At 27.3% G+C, this 22560-nt stretch overlaps 1 protein-coding gene across 1 annotated transcript; it reads left to right on the top strand.

The window, feature by feature from the left end:
* Nucleotides 1–1062: 1062 nt before the first annotated feature.
* On the top strand, nt 1063–21184 carry LOC112638115 (putative insulin-like peptide receptor). Its single transcript, XM_025409172.1, has 7 exons — nt 1063–1275; nt 3358–3496; nt 4046–4139; nt 4279–4619; nt 20314–20460; nt 20524–20612; nt 20837–21184. Exons 1-7 carry the CDS (start codon nt 1129–1131, stop codon nt 21182–21184), a joined length of 1305 nt encoding a protein of 434 aa, XP_025264957.1. The 5' UTR covers nt 1063–1128.
* Nucleotides 21185–22560: the final 1376 nt, after the last annotated feature.

Genomic DNA, 22560 nt, shown 5'->3' with positions numbered 1-22560 from the left:
TGAAAATAACAATGTACATCATTTAATATATGAATGGACTAAATATGTCACGAAAGGAGACAGAAGCAACATAGAATTATATTCAATTATATTTCACGTAATTAAAGCGTTTATCACATTTTTTAGAAATAAAGTAATTGATTTATAGCGGGAAAAATGAGGAATTTAATTGGATGCACTAATGCACACTGATGCATAATAAACACTGTCGTATATAAAATTACAATAGTAGAATTAAATAATAAAGTAATTAATATTATAAATTTTTTTATTATATTATATTATATATATATTAAGTATATTATATTAAGTTAATATTAACTAAAGTTATATTATACAAGTTATATATTATATTTTAAGTTTATTCAATTATATTATTCAATTATATTATTTATTTTAGTTATGTATGTGCTACTGTAAATTTTTATTTATTTGTACAAATACAAAAACGGTACGGCGTTACGTATCGTTTGATTCAAACTGCATTATGTGAATATAGAAAACGTATAAATCATTGTTTTTTTAAATCCATTATTACTTTTCTTATAATCAGAATATTTCTTTATATTAAACAAATGCTTCTTATGCTATTATATATATCTATATTCTAAAGGGAAGATACTTAGAAATAAATTAATATAAAATGTTTATAATAAAATTTATTAAACAATTATATATACATATAATAATTTTTATTTATACATAGAACTATTTTTGTTTTATATATAACTTTTTTGTCAAACAATTTTTAAAGATTTTAATTCTTCTTAAAATAACGCGAATATCTCTGTGGAGAAAAATAAATTACAACGGAAGCAGCTAATAAAACGTCGTGGCACCACGTGATGAAATTGATCGTTCTAAGTCAGTTACTATTGTGATTGTTAACTACATCATTGTCAACTACATCATTGTCAACTACGTCAGTTACTATTGTAACTGCTAGCCGAAACGCATTATCGCGTTACATATCGTTTGATTAAAACTGAGTTTTAAAGAATTTATCGAAAATATATGTATATATATGAATTAATATCAATTTGATTAATACATCAGAATTAGTAGAGTGAGAAAAACAATTAATTCAGGATTCAACGGAAATCGATTGAGTGCAAACGTTTACGAAAAATGCAAGTTATGTTTAGAACAATATTATGTGCTTTATTGATAGATTTAATACTGACAAAAGCAACTAACACGCCGAAGGATTATATCACTTCGAACATCTTCCAGGAAGAAAGTGTTTCTGTGTGTCCGGATTTAAATTTCACGCAGGTAAGAGATATTTTTCGCTTGATTAAAACAATTGAATATTATTGCAGTTAGTAGTTTAACTAAAAATGAATGATAATAAATTATATATTCTACTTATAATAAGATAAGATAAAATAAAACAATTCAATATGGAAGAAAAAAGTATATATGTTGTAAAAAAAGATGGATAATGTTTCGAAATTTTTTACAAATGGATGTTATATAGTATATTAAATTTAATTAAAACGGTGTTTTAAAATTCGACTGTATTATTTTGTCTATCTCTCTTTCTCTCCTTCTCTCTCTTTCTATATACATATATATATATATACATATATATATATATATATATATATATATATATATATATACAGGGTGGGGCATTTATCTTGAGACAAGATAATATCTCGATTGGAGTCGATTATTTTGAAAAAAGTTTTAGACAAAAGTTGTATGGTTTCAAGGGGGACATAAGATGGTGTCATTAATTTGATCTTGAAGAGCCACCTGAAGGACACGCGAAGATCAGCTCTAACTTTTTAAATGGGATACCCTATATGCTTTTGCATATTCTTGTAGCTCATCTCAAGAGCTTTCCAAAACACTATAATTAAGTTAGTTTTCATTAAGAACTTTCCAAGTTATGAGGCTTGAATTCATTTTTTAATTTTACATAAACCGTAAAATATCTTGTAAAATATTCATTTTTCGATTATTTTATCTTAATACTTTTATGTACAAAATAATGAGAAGAATCAATTGGTGTAAAGAAAACTCATAGTTGTTTCGAAAAAAAATATGTAATTTGCAATTAACAATTACATATTTTTTCTTAAAAATAACTATGTCTTTTCTTTACACCAATTGATTCCTCTCATTATTTTGTACATAAAAGTATTAAGGTAAAATAATCGAAAAATGAATATTTTACAAGAAATTTTACGGTTTATGTAAAATTAAAAAATGAATTCAAGCCTCATAACTTGGAAAGTACTTAATGAAAACTAACTTAATTATAGTGTTTTGGAAAACTCTCGAGATAAGTTACAAGAATATATAAAAGCACATAGAGTGTCCCATTTAAAAAGTTGGAGGTGACCTTCCCGTGACATTCAGGTGACTCTTCAATGTCAAACTAAGCACCGTCTTATGTGCCCCTTAAAACCATACAACTTTTGTGTGAAACATTTTTTCTACAATCAAAATTAAAAAAATTATGAGGGTGGAACTTTTAAAATGAGACACCCTGTATAACGGTACAGAGCTATTAAATATCGAGAAAGAAAATCTGTCTAATAAAAAAAATCATTTCTCAAACTTTCTTCAAGTTGTATCTATTAATGCTAATATTTCGATCGACAATATATTCAATAACAATCACTAGAATTTATATTAATTTTCATTGTGCATATATTCATCTATATACAATTATGTCCACATATTTTTATAGAGGCATTATCGGTTTATACTATCGATTTATTCTATCATTTCCAGGATTTGTTTGTGTTAAAAATATAACGACAATAGAGAAAATACTTGACAAGATTAAAAATAAAGAATTTATATAATTTCTAAGACTGATACTTAATAACTGTAAAGAAACAATATGTTTAACTTTCTTATTCTTGAAGTACAAACATTAATAAAACTTCAGTAATATCGGCAAACTTTTGAAAAAAAATTTGAATTACGGTAAAATTGAGAAGAGTTAACTAATCTATCGTGAGAAAGAATCAAATTGTTAAACAAAATTGTTTTAATAATTGCAAACAGCTACACTTTCGCTTGTACTACTTGCTAAAAGCTGTTATGAAGCCTCATTGATTCTCGTTAACCTATCTAACTTCGTTGATTGACATGAGTTATGTTTGATATACAAGATGTCTTAAAAATAAATAAATATAAATTATATGATATTGAATACATCACATTCAATTTATTTCATTTAGGAATGGTGTATCAAACCGGTATTATTAAGCAAACAAAAAACGAATGGCAATTTTTCGTTTAATTTTATAATTTATATAATTTATCATTAAAAGCACCAGAAACAACCGCTTCAACGATATTCACTTAATTCTTTTCGTGTTATACTTTATGAAGAATATTTCAATGTCCGAAGAAAGTGATCATCATATATTAAATTTCAAATCTGACCGAAGTTCTGATAGTACTGTGAGAAATAAGCGCGAAGTTGATGAAGTTACATTTGCAGATATTTCTATCACCCCAAAATCTATCGGTAAGTTGCAAAAAAATAAAACATTAATAACAAAATCTATGATAAAAAAGTGTAAATATAATTTAAATTCAAGAGAGAGTGGCAATCAAATCTAAAAATATCTTCCAGTATTGAAAAGAATATAAATTCTAATTCTAAAAAGAAACAGAAAAGTATAATATAAACATAACATTGTACATAAAAATTGTTATAATTTAAGGTAAAATCAATTTTATTAATATGTTACTCTGTTTTAAAGCAGTCGCAAATATTATACTTCTGATTTCTTAAGCTATAGGAATTTTTCGAAAAGTACTTGTCATTTTAATAAAAGTTATTTATTCGTTTTTGCAATGAATTAACGATTACTTTTCTAAATCTTAAATGACGCAAAAAATTATTATATTATCTTTTTAAAGATCAATACTGTGCTAATTTCCATATTTTGTAGTGTACATTTATTTTTTCTCTTTCCTTTATTTTCACATTAAATTGTTCTTTCTGATTTACTGAGATAATCCACTTAATTTTATATAGAACTGTTAATGTGTATGATCTTAAAATCTTTAGAAAGCAGTTTGAGCAAGCCAACATCTCTCAGAGCATTTGTACAATTCGACAGTCAATTTACAGAAAAAGTAAACGACATTTTTGTGATATTGAGGTAAGAAATCTAAATTCTCAGTTTGTATTCTTTCATTTTTCTCTCTTTTTCTTAAATTCAAGGACATAAATATATCAAAATTTTAATTCTGTTATAATTTGGTTAAATATAAAATAATTAAAATTTTATGTTTTTACAGATGGAACCAACCTGAATTTATCGATGAAATAATACAAGGGTATACAGTGCAATGTTTTCTCATCGAGGACTTAAAAGAGATTCAAATATGCGACGATAAAAATATCACAACTTCAAAATTGGAACAGAGGGTGCACAATCTAACATCTAACACGACATATTATTTTCGAGTACGTGCGCATACTAAAATTGTTGCTGGTCCTTACACGGATTTAATCAATGTGTCGACTACACATGAAAATCCAATACCTATATCAAGAGACACGGTAGTGTCTTGTGCTAAGTCCCGCGTAAGCAACAAGACGCGCCGTGTATCATTACGCGAGTTGGATAGTTGGAGATGTTCGAGATTATCATATTGAAATAATCGCTGAACGGATCGAGTTCTTATTAGGCTTAATGGATAGCTTGAGGTTGATTTATATAAGAAAAGTGTCTTTATTTTTGCTCTACGTGCATCGTGAACAACAATATTATGATCCAAAGTCGAAATATGAAAAATTTTCATTAAGAAACGTCTCCTTGGTCATCGTCGCCCAAGTCCCCAATGCGCAAGCGTAAAAAGTTGTACGTTTGCCGCATTCGACGTAAGATTGCGCTAGCGGCGCTCCGTGATGTTAAGACTATTATATACAGAGTGTCTCATTTTAATCGATGGATCCAAATTTCTCCTAACCTACATCAGCTACAAAAAAATGTTTCAGACAAAAGTTGTATGGCTTGAAGGGGAACAAAAGGTGGTCATTGGTTTGGCATTGAAAAGTCACCTGAAGGTTACGTGAAGATCACATCCAACTTTTTAAATGGGACTTCCTATATGCTTTTGCATATTTTTTTAGTTCATCTCGAGAGCTTTCCGAAATACTATAATTAAGTTAATTTTCATTAAGTAGTTTTTAAGTTATGAGACTTGAAATCATTTCTTAATTTTACATAAGTCGTAAAATATCTAGTAAAATATTCATTTTTCGATTATCTTATCTTAATACTTTTATACTCAATACTTTTATCTTAATACTTTTACGTACAAAATAATAAGCAGAATCAAATGGTGTAAAGAAAACATACAGTTGTTTAAGAAAAAATATGGAATTGTTAATTGCAAATTAATTATATATTTTTTTCCTCGGAACAGTTATATGTTTTTTTTACACCCCAATTGATTCCTCTTATTATTTTGTACACAAAAGTATTAAGATAAGTTAAACAAAAAATGAATATTTTACTAGATATTTTACGATTTATGTAAAATTAAGAAATGATTTCAAGCCTCATAACTCGAAAACTACTTAATGAAAACTAACTTAATTAGTGTTTTGGAAAGCTCTCGAGATGAATTATAAGAATATGTAAAAGCATATAGGGTGTCCTATTTAAAAAATTGGATATGATCTTCACGTAACCTTTAGGTGACTCTTCAATGTCAAACCAATGACACCACCTTATGTCCCCCTTCAAGCCATACAACTTTTGTCTGAAACATTTTTTTGTAGCTGGCATAGTTTAGGAGAAATTTGGATCCATCGATTAAAATGGGACACCTTGTATACAGGGTGTCCTAGACCACCCGTACACCCCTTTTCTTTCAAAAACTAAGCACTTTAGAGAAAAACGTTTTAGACAAAAATTGTATGGTTTTGAGGGTAAAATAAGATGGTGTCATTGGTTTGACCTCGGGTGGCATCGTTAAGGTCAGGTCAAGGACATCTTTAATTTCTTAAATGGAATCACCTATTTTTTATTGCATATTTTTATAGCTTATGTCGAGAGCTTTCCAAAACACTATAATAAAGTATTTTTTCATTGAGTACTTTTCGATTTATAAAACTTAAAATAAAATCTTAATTTTACATGAACTATAAAATATCTAGTAAAATATTTATTTCTCGATTATCTTACCTTAATACTTTTATGTACAAAATAATAAATGGAATCAATTGGTCTAAAAAAAAAACATATAATTGTTCCGAAGAAAAAATATGTAATTTGCAATTAACAATTACATATTTTTTCTTAAAAACAACTGTGTGTTTTTTTTTACACTAATTGATTCCTTTCATTATTTTGTACATAAAAGTATTAAGGTAAGATAATCGAGAAATAAATATTTTACTAGATATTTTATAGTTTATGTAAAATTAAGATTTTATTTTAAGTTTTATAAATCGAAAAGTACTCAATGAAAAAATACTTTATTATAGTGTTTTGAAAAGCTCTCGACATAAGCTATAAAAATATGCAATAAAAAATAGGTGATTCCATTTAAGAAATTAAAGATGTCCTTGACCTGACCTTAACGATGCCATCCGAGGTCAAATCAATGACACCATCTTATGTTCCCTTTAAAATCATACAATTTTTGTCTAAAACGTTTTTCTCTAAAATGCTTAGTTTTTGAATGAAAAGAGTGTACGGTTTCTAATGACATATTGATTTGTAGTTATCCGTTATTTTTGCAATAAGAGTAGCAAAGAAGTTTGAAGGATCTGAATATCTATATAGTAAGCAAAGAAGACTGTCTAATTTTAATGAAATATGACGGGGGTGATGGCGGGTTCTTTGCTCATTTATTTAGAGATGTTTAACATATAGTACAAAAAAGAGTGATATCCCTAAAAAATTACCCTTTTAAAAAAAAGGTAAAAAAAGGTGCTAAGTCCGCGTAAAAAACAGTATATGTATTTGCAAAATAGTGTATTATTAACTGTAAAAACCTACTGTATTGTATATCCTACAAAAATAATGATATTAAAAAAGTTGCGCTAAGTGAAAATAAAAGCTTATAAAAATACTTTAACCAAAAAAAGTTATACAAAATAGCTGATTTAATTTTCTACATTATATCCTAGAAAAATAATGATATCCAAAAATTACGCTAATTGAAAATAAAAACTTAAAATAATTTAACTAAAAAAAATTGTACAAAGTAATTGTTTTAATTTCATACAAATAATATTAAAAAGTTGCGCCAACTGAATAAAAATTTTTACTATAAAATAGACATATTTCTTTTTTATTTTCAATATTAAAAGAAAAATGATATTAAATGAATTGTAATATATCTATTATAAAAAATCGAATTGAAAATATGAACAATCATATACATTGCAATAATCATATGCATATACATCCTGAAAAGTTTAATTAAAAAAAAAAAAAGAAAATGATAATACAAAATACAAAATTAAAAATTATTAAAAAAATTAAAAATTAAAAATTAATAAATAAAAAATAAAAATTTATATAAAAATTAAAAATTAATACATATAAAAAAATTTTAGTTAAAATACTTAGCGTTGCTACGCTGAACAATGTGCTAATGAAATTAGCAGCGCTAAGTTTTTTAACTAAAATTTTTTTATATGTATTAATTTTTAATTTTTATATAAATTTTTATTTTTTATTTATTAATTTTTAATTTTTAATTTTTTTAATAATTTTTAATTTTGTATTTTGTATTATCATTTTTTTTTTTTTTCTTAATTAAACTTTTCAGGATGTATATGCATATGATTATTGCAATGTATATGATTGTTCATATTTTCAATTCGATTTTTTATAATAGATATATTACAATTCATTTAATATCATTTTTCTTTTAATATTGAAAATAAAAAAGAAATATGTCTATTTTATAGTAAAAATTTTTATTCAGTTGGCGCAACTTTTTAATATTATTTGTATGAAATTAAAACAATTATTTTGTACAATTTTTTTTAGTTAAATTATTTTAAGTTTTTATTTTCAATTAGCGTAATTTTTGGATATCATTATTTTTCTAGGATATAATGTAGAAAATTAAATCAGCTATTTTGTATAACTTTTTTTGGTTAAAGTATTTTTATAAGCTTTTATTTTCACTTAGCGCAACTTTTTTAATATCATTATTTTTGTAGGATATACAATACAGTAGTTTTTTGCAGTTAATAATACACTATTTTGCAAATACACATACTGTTTTTTACGCGGACTTAGCACCTTTTTTTACCTTTTTTTTAAAAGGGTAATTTTTTAGGTTATATTTTACTTTATATTAAATAATTTAGCAAACTATATAATAAAGTGCATGTTTGTTGTCTCATCTAAATTTTATATTACTTATAATCTATTATAAAAATTCAGGTTTTTTACATCTTTATTAGAAAATACATATCTGTTTGTTGAATCAGAAATTAATTTGAAACGTTGCTTGAAAAAATTAATTTTTACCTTTCCGAATGCGCCCCTACCAAGACGTTTTGTAAGTGTAATTTGATTTCGTGCGATTTTAGTTATCGCACATTTATCCAGAGTGTTTCGCCAAGGTACTTCATGTAGATTCGCCAATTCTACATCGGTCATTGTTGAAGACAAAAATTGTTCATTATTACCTCTGTGTTGACGATACACTATTATAAAATTTCGATTTAATTATGTAATAATATGTATTATAAAATTTACTGTTTTTTAATAAATTTATTCGTTTAATTTTAGATAAGTAAATTACTATTTTCAGTAAATCTCTAGATATTATATCAGATATATATATGTATAATCTACAATTCAAGTCGTCACATCTACATCAAATATACTTACAACGATAAATGTAGAAAACGCAAATTATAGGAACTATAATCATGAAACTTAACATTAATAATAAGTAATATTTATTCGCTATTATTCCAGGAGTGCTCGAAATATCTAAATTAAGCAAAAGTATAATTTTAATATCTTCGTGTGTGTATATTTTTACAAATTGATTTTTACTTATAACTTTATTATAAGATTTAATTTTTTTTAATTTTATGCCTATTCATAAAAAAAATCAGCACATAATATTATAATATTATAATATTATAATATCTATGCACAAAATATTACAACTACTTTGCAACAATGTTGCAATATTACAAATTGTAAGGCAACATTACAGAAACATTGTAGAAATATAAATTAACAAAGTATGAATTAGACATTAGCAATATAATATTTATATTTTAGAAACATTTATTTAATCTAAGTTTTAAAATTAATTTATCAAGAAGATTGTAGTCCGAATTCTGGTGCTAATGCATCTTCGGATAATCCTTCATCCTCGTTAACAGCTCTTACAGCATCGTATGCAATTTTAAACCTTATTGCGAAAAATTCAAAATCATTTTCTGAAGGAAAATTTGTAAAGGAATGTCTCATCGCAGCAGTAGGGTCGTTTGGAAATTCGTTAACTCTTAAAGAAGCTGCTAGCATTCCTTTAAGTGACAAAACAATAAAATCGCATGTATGTGATATTGTTTCTTCTTTAGAAAAAATATTAAAATCTTTATTAGTATCTTGTTCTTTCTTTTCATTATATCTCGATGAGAGCACTGATAACCGGCATGTGAATCAACTGAGTATTTTTGCTCGAATCGTGCAAAACGATTTTTCATATGTCGAGGAGCTTTTAGATTTTGTCTCATTACTCAATAGAACAACGGGTAGTGATATTTTCGAAGCTGTTAATTAAACTCTCCAAAAATTTATAATGTCAATTTCGCTAAATGTTCAATTATCATAACTTATGGTGCAAGGGCAATGATAGGTTCAAAAAATGGATTCTTCGGTCAATTAAAGCAGCGAGGTTCGAAAATTTCTGTCATTCATTGTATTATTCACCAAGAAGCGTTATGTGGGAAAGTAGTGAAACCTTGCACCGCAATGCAAACCGTCACAAAAAATATTAAAGGCGGTCAAAAATTTCTTTCTCATTGAAATTGTTTCAACTCTTTCTCGAGGAGCATAATGCAACTTATACAGATGTGCCCCTGTATTGTGAAGTTCGGTGGCTTAGTGCAGGAAAATGTTTAGAAAAGTTCTTTGCAATAAAAAAAGAGATCTTTCTTTTATTGCAAGAAAATTTTCCTACAAAATGTGACGAATTTAAATTTTTTTTCGAAGATTTAGATTCGCTTTACAAGCTTGCTCTAATAACCGACATGACAAATCATTTAAATATTTTAAATTTAAAGCTGCAAAAGTCCTATCAATCTATTTCGCAATTAATTAGTCATGTCGATTGTATTTGCAGAAAGTTATTATTATTTAAAAATTACTTAGAAAATAATATTTTTCATTATTTTCCCTCTTGACAGGTTCTCTTTAAAGAACATAGCATAAATTGTAATTTTAAAGAACAAATTAATAATTGATCCATTGATAAGCCAATTTGATACGCGTTTCAAAGATTTTGAAATATTACGAAAAGATTTAATACTTTTCGAGCATCCTCTCACTGTGCAAATTGAGGAACAAAGCCTAGAATTTCAGGCAGAATTTTGCGATTTGCAATGTGATATTTCTTTAAAAACACGGCTAGAAAAAAGAGTCGAATTTTTTTAAATTTTAGATGCATCATATTGTCCGCGTCTTAAAAATTTCGGCTTTCAAATTTTCTCCATGTTTGGATCCATATTTATGTGAATGCTCTTTTTCAAAAATGAAAATTATTAAAATGGAAAAACGATCTTCTTTGAGCGACGCATCATTATCCTCGCTGATGCGAATTACTTCTAAACTTCCCATAGATATGTCATCTTTAGTAGAATCGTGCAAACGACCTAGAAAATCGCATTAAATTTTTTTCTGTTTCCTCTTCCATTTTTACATATTTTATATTTTACAATATAAAATATTCCTGTACCAAACCACATATCTTATCTTTATTATTTATCTTTATTTTGATTTTTAGTAAAATAGGCCTACTGAGGAAACCAATTTAAATAAAACGCATCTATAATAGTACCTCATGAAAGATGTGGAAAACTATTATCTCTCAAAATCAATATATAATAATTATTATATAATGTTTAAAATATATTACTATAACATACGAGTACATGTATGTATAACAGATGTATGTATCTATAATACATGTATAATATACAGATTATACATGTATAATATATTATAATAATAAAAATTTTGGTATTTAATTAATTATAAGAAGAAAAATTATACAATAACGAAAATTTTAATGATGATTTGGCGAAACGGGACGCATGGCGGACGCTCCGTTACGCGCGCGAACGGCGACTCGGCGGTTGAGCCTCGGACGGTAGTAAGAGAATCATACACGGTAAAAAACATTTTGTATTTCTGTTAAAATTTCCTTGTGTAAAAACTTTTGTGTTAAATTTTTAACACACTCTTATGTTAATATAACATATTATCATTGCGTTATTTTGACATTTCTGCGTTGAGTTAATATTGACCGTTTCTAAGATTTAAAACAACATAATTAATATGTAAATGCACGAATTTTTGATAAAATATGTTATATGTTAAAATGAACAGATAAGTTGTGTTATTTTTCTCTCTATAACAGTTTCCATATGTTAAATCGACATCTCTCTTCTGTTATTTATCATAAAAATGTAAGAATAACATTTTCTTTTAATTAAATTTAACATTATAAATATATTAATTTAACATCAACTTCAATTCCAGATAAAGTTTAAGTATTACAGTTTTGTATTAATTTTTAAACATATTACTTGTGTTATTTATTTACATACTTGCCTTCTATTAAATTAACATTAATCTTTTAAGGATCAAACGTCCGTTTTTCCAACACTATTTTCAGCGACATTTTCAGCTACCGAATCGATCGTTAAAAAATTTTAAAACAATGAATTCTAACGTAAAATTGCCTGAACTTTCGAAATACGTCATCAGAATTTCAAAAAAATGCAAACTGAAATAATTATATTCGTTTATTTAACAAAAAATACGAATTTTTCGTTGCATCAAATCTTTATTTGAATATTTTCGTCTCGAATTTGTGAAGATACCTCTAATAAGTGAAATTCTTGCGTCCATGGACCGTAAGCTTGAAAACGTATAGATTAGTTTTTCAAAATTCAAGATGGCGAAGTCCAATATGGCGACTAAAAGCCAAAATTTTTTTGCTATTCCTAATTTTCCGTATTGGAGCAATATTTTTGAATAAATTCCCATACATGCATGTACATAGAGGTTTTTGGGGTCGCTGATTACGAATCCGAAATCAGATTTTTTAAATCAAAGATAGGGGATTCAATATGGCTGCTAAAAGTTACTGAAACTTTCCGATTTTCATCAAAATTCGTACATGGGAGTTTTTGGGGCCGCTGATGACAAATCCGTAATCAGATTTCGAATTTTTGTATATTTCCACACAAGACAATATCTTCAACAAGTCGTTCAGTACAAAACAATACATTTATATCATTCTAAAAATTCATATGATTTTCATGAGATATTTTCGCAGAAGAGATGATTATTACGATTGTGAATAATATATATAATCAGAGCAAGAATCTACGATGCCTAATTGATTCCTAATATATTACCAATTTTATGAATCTATTGAAATCGAAAAATTCATAAAAGAATGTTTGGTCTGATTTTTTTTATTTGTCGTGAGGTATGTGGATATCAATGTACAGAATCAAGCCAGAAGAATTGAAATGTGAAGCTAGATATGACAGTTTATCAAAGTTCTCAACTATATGATCCACCATATTCGAAAAAATCTTTGAATGATGCAAATAAAATTGATGACCATTTTTCATAATTTTTGGCAGCGGTATTCGATCCATCATCTTGAATTTCAAAAATCTGATCACGGATTTGTCATCAACGGCCCCAAAAACCCTCATGTACGAATTTTGAAAATTGGAACGTTTCAGTAATTTTTGGCAGCCATATTGAATCCGCCATCTTCAATTAGGAAAATCTGATTTCGGATTCGTAATCAACGACCCCAAAAATCCCTATGTACATGCATATATGGGAAATTTAAATTTATTTATTCGAAAATATTGCTCCAATACGGAAAATCAGAAATAGCAAAAAAATTTTGGCTTTTAGCCGCCATATTAGACTTCGCCATCTTGAATTTTGAAAAACTAACCTATACGTTTTCAAGCTTATGGTCCATAGACGCAAGAATTTCACTTATTAGAGGTATATCTTCACAAATTCGAGACGAAAAAATTCAAATAAAGATTTGATGCCATGAAAAATTTGTATTTTTTGTTAAATAAACGAATATAATTATTTCAGTTTGCATTTTTTTGAGATTCTGATGACGAATTTCGAAAGTTTAGGCAACTTTACATTAGAATTCATTGTTTTAAAATTTTTTAATGATCGATTCGGTAGCAGAAAATGTCGCTGAAAAAAGTGTTGGAAAAACGGACGTTTGGTCCTTAAGGGGTTAAAATTAGAGTGGATAAATTGGGACATGTGAAATATGTTAAATTTAACACAAAATTTTTTACTGTGTTGCCTCAGATTTCGGCCCGAAAAGGGCAACTAATTCCGAGCACTGGTTTAAAGCAATTTTGTATAAAAATATTACATTTTATCTTATATAATTATGTTTAAATACAATTTTGCAATGTATTATCTTAGACATGATTATCTTAGATAATGCAAACTTCTATTTATATCAAACTTTTTAATTTAATTAAATGTTTCCAAGATATTCAGCTATCAAAAACAAAAATATAATTGCAATAACATTGCATTTTTTCCAATATATTACACTATAATATTACTACAATGTTTCATTGCAAAAAACGAACAGCTTAACTTCATCACAATCTTATAACAATAACTCAGCAGAGTTTCGCATTCGATTTGCAATATTGCAATGTTTCAATGAAATTATTCTTCAATATATCCGTAACCTTATCGTGCTATATGGATATTTGCTTACCACGTTTGCTACCACGTGTTGAAAAAATAAATCTTTCATCAGCCGGCCATATAAAAGTTGCCTCATATTCGACATATCTCAATATCAAGCGAAACTTGTATAAAGTGTCCGATTGTAAATTTTCGACACGGTACATTACTTCATTGTTATAATTTATTTTAAAAGAATTTATTGTTTGCCACTTTTCTGCTGCAATCTCTTTGTATTCCAGTATACAAAAGGTCGTCAGATTAATGTTGGAGATCCATGAAATGATCATGCTATTTATGTTGACTTCGATCAAAGTAATATTGTTTGGTTCTGAGTATATGTGAACGATCTTGCTTAAACTCTCGTTGTAGAAATCGCTGAAATTAATTGGATACACACGCACATATATCAAGTAATCTTGTACTGGTAGCGACAAGTTAATCTTTGTGAAAAATCTGCCGTCTGCATTACGTTTTGGCACATTGATAAATTGTTTGCTCTTTTGTTGCGTGCCGTTCACTAATGTAACTGACTTCCAATGCACTTCGTAGGTCATGCCCACGCAGTTCACATTCTTGGGTGGCATCCAATGAATTACTGCTATAATAGGCGTCAAAGCTAAAACACTTATGTTTTCTGGTGCATTAAGCCTGCCCAAATTAGTTTTCATTGGTATCACATTCGAATCGAATGGATTTATTGATAATTGATCAAAATAAAAATTGCTTAAAGTAAACTTCAATTCGTACTCTGTAAATCGTGTTAAGTTTTGAATCTTGTAATGTCGCTCGCACGTCACATATCGCAGCATATTGAATTTCTCAGACTTGTTGAGATTGTTGTTTAAACAGCTTACAGAAATAGTATATATAGTAGTTGGTAAATTATATTTTTTGCATCCACTCTTTACCACCGGCTCCGGAAAATTTACAATAATGCTGTTTGCTGTTGCATTCACATTCTCAAAATTGTAAACTTTTTCGTAAGGTGTCAGACATCTCATTGAACAATATGGTTGTACAGATTTATCAAAAGCGTAAATTTTATCAACATAATTTGGCCTTTCTATCTTTTCAACATGTTCGGCTGCATTTACGCTCTTGAGACTTGCATATTTCTTTTCCAAAACGTATATATATGAAGAAAAGTCATAATAATCCGTCGTAAGTAAGTCCGGAAATGATGACATATTTATCGTTTGTAGTGGTTTGGAAATGTAGATGTTTGTTTTGTCAATCGTCATAAATAGGTAGGGTGGACTGTTATCACTTACGTTTTTATTGTGTAAAATTGTATTGCACATAGAAATGTTAATGTCTGTTACAATTATGTAATCCGCACTTAACCAGTAAATTAATGGCTCCTCATTATTCATGTCATCAATTTTTATATCATGAAAAGAATCGATAGAATAAAATATGCAAAAGGATGTATTTATCTTAACAGATTGCTCGATTTCTCCATCGAGATGATATTTTACCATACTATATTCTGTCATCGTCCTATTATTGTATCCTTGTATTCCGTATAATCCATATAACATTCTAAAAAATATGTAACTATTTTACTCATTATAAAACATTATTTAACACAGAATTACTTAACATTATTTTTAAACAGAAATTTATATGTAGTAAAAATTTGAAATTCTTATAACTATATAACAACTTATTATATTTTTTACTTATGATTTTAATTATAAAACTACGTGAAATTATAAAAAAATTACAAATTTGCATAAATCTTTAATGAAAAATTATTTTCTCACGGGTGAACGGTAGTAAACGTACCCCATAGACGGTGATACACTTAAATGGAGAATATCATTTTCAGATTGGATAATCTCATCAAACTTAATTATGCCATTTTCTCACATTGTTAAGTCGGACTTTACAATATAATTGTAGTCTGACCGTCGATAGGTGAAATATAAATTTCTTGCTATCCAGTCAATGCAGAGATTATGTAGAGTATTATGAAAGCTAGCTATATCTGCGATATTATTTTCATTAATCTTCAATGTCATTAGATATTTTTTGTAACTCCAATAAATTCTCTGTTCTTGTATCGAATAAGCGACATATTCTACATATCTGAAAAAAAGAACCAATTATAATTGTATAGTAAAAAGTTATAGTTGAAATTTCTAATTTTATAGTTATTACTGCTGTAATATTGATAATAATAAACATATGCATAATAATAATAACTTTAATTTTATACTTAGTGTTAAAAGTAATTTATGATAAATATAACTGTTTTTTTATCAGTATACGTACCCTGACATTAAGGGAACAGTAATTCTTAAGTCCACGTCCAATATTTTCATATCTAGATTCGTTATGAGTAATAATTAAAAAAAAGGTAAAAAAAAGGTGCTAAGTCCGCGTAAAAAACAGTATGTGTATTTGCAAAATAGTGTATTATTAACTGCAAAAAACTACTGTATTGTATATCCTACAAAAATAATGATATTAAAAAAGTTGCGCTAAGTGAAAATAAAAGCTTATAAAAATACTTTAACCAAAAAAAGTTATACAAAATAGCTGATTTAATTTTCTACATTATATCCTAGAAAAATAATGATATCCAAAAATTACGCTAATTGAAAATAAAAACTTAAAATAATTTAACTAAAAAAAATTGTACAAAATAATTGTTTTAATTTCATACAAATAATATTAAAAAGTTGCGCCAACTGAATAAAAATTTTTACTATAAAATAGACATATTTCTTTTTTATTTTCAATATTAAAAGAAAAATGATATTAAATGAATTGTAATATATCTATTATAAAAAATCGAATTGAAAATATGAACAATCATATACATTGCAATAATCATATGCATATACATCCTGAAAAGTTTAATTAAGAAAAAAAAAAAAAAATGATAATACAAAATACAAAATTAAAAATTATTAAAAAAATTAAAAATTAAAAATTAATAAATAAAAAATAAAAATTTATATAAAAATTAAAAATTAATACATATAAAAAAATTTTAGTTAAAAAACTTAGCGCTGCTAATTTCATTAGCACATTGTTCAGCGTAGCAACGCTAAGTATTTTAACTAAAATTTTTTTATATGTATTAATTTTTAATTTTTATATAAATTTTTATTTTTTATTTATTAATTTTTAATTTTTAATTTTTTTAATAATTTTTAATTTTGTATTTTGTATTATCATTTTCTTTTTTTTTTTTAATTAAACTTTTCAGGATGTATATGCATATGATTATTGCAATGTATATGATTGTTCATATTTTCAATTCGATTTTTTATAATAGATATATTACAATTCATTTAATATCATTTTTCTTTTAATATTGAAAATAAAAAAGAAATATGTCTATTTTATAGTAAAAATTTTTATTCAGTTGGCGCAACTTTTTAATATTATTTGTATGAAATTAAAACAATTATTTGTACAATTTTTTTTAGTTAAATTATTTTAAGTTTTTATTTTCAATTAGCGTAATTTTTGGATATCATTATTTTTCTAGGATATAATGTAGAAAATTAAATCAGCTATTTTGTATAACTTTTTTTGGTTAAAGTATTTTTATAAGCTTTTATTTTCACTTAGCGCAACTTTTTTAATATCATTATTTTTGTAGGATATACAATACAGTAGGTTTTTACAGTTAATAATACACTATTTTGCAAATACATATACTGTTTTTTACGCGGACTTAGCACCTTTTTTTACCTTTTTTTTAAAAGGGTAATTTTTTAGGGATATCACTCTTTTTTGTACTATATGTTAAACATCTCTAAATAAATGAGCAAAGAACCCGCCATCACCCCCGTCATATTTCATTAAAATTAGACAGTCTTCTTTGCTTACTATATAGATATTCAGATCCTTCAAACTTCTTTGCTACTCTTATTGCAAAAATAACGGATAACTACAAATCAATATGTCATTAGAAACCGTACACTCTTTTCATTCAAAAACTAAGCATTTTAGAGAAAAACGTTTTAGACAAAAATTGTATGATTTTAAAGGGAACATAAGATGGTGTCATTGATTTGACCTCGGATGGCATCGTTAAGGTCAGGTCAAGGACATCTTTAATTTCTTAAATGGAATCACCTATTTTTTATTGCATATTTTTATAGCTTATGTCGAGAGCTTTTCAAAACACTATAATAAAGTATTTTTTCATTGAGTACTTTTCGATTTATAAAACTTAAAATAAAATCTTAATTTTACATAAACTATAAAATATCTAGTAAAATATTTATTTCTCGATTATCTTACCTTAATACTTTTATGTACAAAATAATGAAAGGAATCAATTAGTGTAAAAAAAAACACACAGTTGTTTTTAAGAAAAAATATGTAATTGTTAATTGCAAATTACATATTTTTTCTTCGGAACAATTATATGTTTTTTTTTTAGACCAATTGATTCCATTTATTATTTTGTACATAAAAGTATTAAGGTAAGATAATCGAGAAATAAATATTTTACTAGATATTTTATAGTTCATGTAAAATTAAGATTTTATTTTAAGTTTTATAAATCGAAAAGTACTCAATGAAAAAATACTTTATTATAGTGTTTTGGAAAGCTCTCGACATAAGCTATAAAAATATGCAATAAAAAATAGGTGATTCCATTTAAGAAATTAAAGATGTCCTTGACCTGACCTTAACGATGCCACCCGAGGTCAAACCAATGACACCATCTTATTTTACCCTCAAAACCATACAATTTTTGTCTAAAACGTTTTTCTCTAAAGTGCTTAGTTTTTGAAAGAAAAGGGGTGTACGGGTGGTCTAGGACACCCTGTATACAAGGTGTCCCATTTTAATCGATGGATCCAAATTTCTCCTAAACTATGCCAGCTACAAAAAAATGTTTCAGACAAAAGTTGTATGGCTTGAAGGGGGACATAAGGTGGTGTCATTGGTTTGACATTGAAGAGTCACCTAAAGGTTACGTGAAGATCATATCCAATTTTTTAAATAGGACACCCTATATGCTTTTACATATTCTTATAATTCATCTCGAGAGCTTTCCAAAACACTAATTAAGTTAGTTTTCATTAAGTAGTTTTCGAGTTATGAGGCTTGAAATCATTTCTTAATTTTACATAAATCGTAAAATATCTAGTAAAATATTCATTTTTTGTTTAACTTATCTTAATACTTTTGTGTACAAAATAATAAGAGGAATCAATTGGGGTGTAAAAAAAACATATAACTGTTCCGAGGAAAAAAATATATAATTAATTTGCAATTAACAATTCCATATTTTTTCTTAAACAACTGTATGTTTTCTTTACACCATTTGATTCTGCTTATTATTTTGTACGTAAAAGTATTAAGATAAAAGTATTGAGTATAAAAGTATTAAGATAAGATAATCGAAAAATGAATATTTTACTAGATATTTTACGACTTATGTAAAATTAAGAAATGATTTCAAGTCTCATAACTTAAAAACTACTTAATGAAAATTAACTTAATTATAGTATTTCGGAAAGCTCTCGAGATGAACTAAAAAAATATGCAAAAGCATATAGGAAGTCCCATTTAAAAAGTTGGATGTGATCTTCACGTAACCTTCAGGTGACTTTTCAATGCCAAACCAATGACCACCTTTTGTTCCCCTTCAAGCCATACAACTTTTGTCTGAAACATTTTTTTGTAGCTGATGTAGGTTAGGAGAAATTTGGATCCATCGATTAAAATGAGACACCCTGTATATAATAGTCTTAACATCACGGAGCGCCGCTAGCGCAATCTTACGTCGAATGCGGCAAACGTACAACTTTTTACGCTTGCGCATTGGGGACTTGGGCGACGATGACCAAGGAGACGTTTCTTAATGAAAATTTTTCATATTTCGACTTTGGATCATAATATTGTTGTTCACGATGCACGTAGAGCAAAAATAAAGACACTTTTCTTATATAAATCAACCTCAAGCTATCCATTAAGCCTAATAAGAACTCGATCCGTTCAGCGATTATTTCAATATGATAATCTCGAACATCTCCAACTATCCAACTCGCGTAATGATACACGGCGCGTCTTGTTGCTTACGCGGGACTTAGCACAAGACACTACCGTGTCTCTTGATATTACTTGACATTAAACTATACACATTTTCTAATGAAGTACGTATGTAAATTTGTGTGAAATATTTTGCAGGTGTTTCAAGGAAAGGTGAAAAACTTAGAAAGATCGGGTACAGAGATATCCGTTGCAATAAAAACGCTTCGAAAGGATGCTTCTTCCCATGAGAAAAAGAAATTAATAAAGGAAGCCAAGCTTATGAATCATTTTCGACACAAACATATATTAAGATTGTTGGCCGTTTGTTTAGATGGAGATTCTCCGTTACTAGTGTTGGAATTAATGGAAATTGGTGACCTGTTAAAATATTTGAGAGAATGTCGAAATTTGCAAGCGTCAGATTCGCATGCTCTGCGTTTGCAAGATTTGTTCGCCATGTGCGAAGATGTTGCGCGAGGTTGTTGTTACTAGGAAGAGTTACGTTTCGTACATAGAGATCTAGCGTATCGCAATTGTTTAGTATCTTCGAGAAATCGTGAGGATCGTATCATCAAAATTGGAGATTTTGGACTAGCTAGAGATATCTACAAGGATGATTATTATTGCATGGTAAATACAATTATGAAAAAAATTTAATGTTTAAAAATTGAATTCTTTTTAAAATACTTTCCATTTTTTTATCATAATAGTATTCTGCATTGTTTCTTTAAGTAATATTGAATATAAATAGTTTTTTATTTACAGCAAGAGATAAATGAACGTTTTTTTGCACATATTTTAAAAATGAACAACTTGAACCAGAAAAATAAAGTTTTGTTTAAATCATGGTTTAGGACGGAGAAGGTTTGCATCCTATTCGCTGGATGGCACCCGAATCTTTGATGATCAGAAAATTTACTTCTCAAAGCGATGTTTGGTTATTTGGGGTATTAATGTGGGAAATTACATCGTTGGGTGAGCAACCTTATAATGCCAAGGCTAATGAAGAAGTGATAAATTATGTACGTGCTGGAGGCAGGTTGCCGATGACTCTTAACTGTCCGTCACCATTGTACCAATTGATGCTAAATTGCTGGAGTGTAGCGGATGCTAGACCAAATTTTAAATTTTGTTTGAAAAATATCATAGCATTAAGAAAGAACATAAAAGATGCCTTACTAAGTCCAATCGATACTATTTAGCCGATATACTTAAATTAATGTTTATTTTATTTTCCAAACGACTCAATAAATCTTAATGTAAAAAAAATATTAGATATTTCTAAATTGATTCTAATCTGATTATTTTTAGGTTTAATCTTAATGTTACATGTATCAATGAAAATTAAATTTTGTAATCTTACTTTCCATACAATTGTGATTATTATTAAAAAATATCACATCCGTTTTCATGATTGTACAAAATCAAATAATATGATGATATATCTAATTTGTGTTTTTGAGTAATCGAAGCGAAATTTTATGATTGTGATTATATATATGTATATGTATAAACAATATTTTTTTGAACATAGTAATATAATTAATTTTCGACATTATATATGACCGATAATTACAAACTGATTGTAAAACTTATGAGTGAAAGAGGAAACGCGAATAATATCCTCTATAATTAATTGTGAATATATAAATATAATAATACAATTATTTTTGAGTTTATAACAGTTAACATATATGAATTTTTTACATTATTCGAGATAAGAATATAAATATATTATATCTTTTTATTTAATAACTTACTATATATTCAAATTATATTGATGATTAAAAAAGTACGCAAGTACGTTGTGAAAATGAACTATATTTATTGTTTTATCTCCAATAACTGTTTAATAAAGCTAATAATGTATAAATATATATTCACATACAAGTACGGTCTATCATTTCGAAAAAATTCGTCCACGTATATACGAGGGTAGTTCGAAAAGTTCTCGGCCTAATATAGAAATGTCGCTAAGAATATCAAATGGCTATGATTTTTCTCAAGTTTAATCCCTCAGAGGGCGTACCGCACAGTTTCAGACAGATTCGTTCGCTAGTTTGTTTACTGTGCTCGAGTAAAACAGACAAGATTTGATACTTCTCCAAAAATGGATAAAATTGAATATCGCGCAGTCATAAAATATTTCGTTTTAAAAGGATTAACGGCAACAGAAATAAAAAACGAGCTGGATTCCACTTTGGGAGACTCTTCTCCATCATTTTCAACAGTGAAGAAATGGGCTGCTGAATTTAAACGTGGCCGTTCATCCATCTTTGACGATGAACGTTCGGGTCGCCCGAAAACCGCCACGAATGAGGAAATCATTCAAAAAATCCACGATAGCGTGTTAAATGATCGACGAGTAAAAGTGCGTGAGCTTTCTAACATTGCAAACATCTCAATAGATCGTGTTCACAATATCTTACATGAACATTTGTATATGAGAAAGCTCTCAGCGCGATGGGTGCCGCGTTTGTTAACGGTCGATCAGAAACGCATTCGAACGAACATTTCTCAAGAGTGCTTGGACTCCATGAATTGCGTTTCGAATTGTTACCACACGCACCGTACTCGT

This window comes from Camponotus floridanus, unplaced genomic scaffold, assembly GCF_003227725.1.
Source record: "Camponotus floridanus strain SB8 unplaced genomic scaffold, Cflo_v7.5 scaffold249, whole genome shotgun sequence".
Classification (NCBI taxonomy): Eukaryota; Metazoa; Arthropoda; class Insecta; order Hymenoptera; family Formicidae; genus Camponotus; species Camponotus floridanus.
This window is presented reverse-complemented; position numbering and strand designations above follow the sequence as displayed.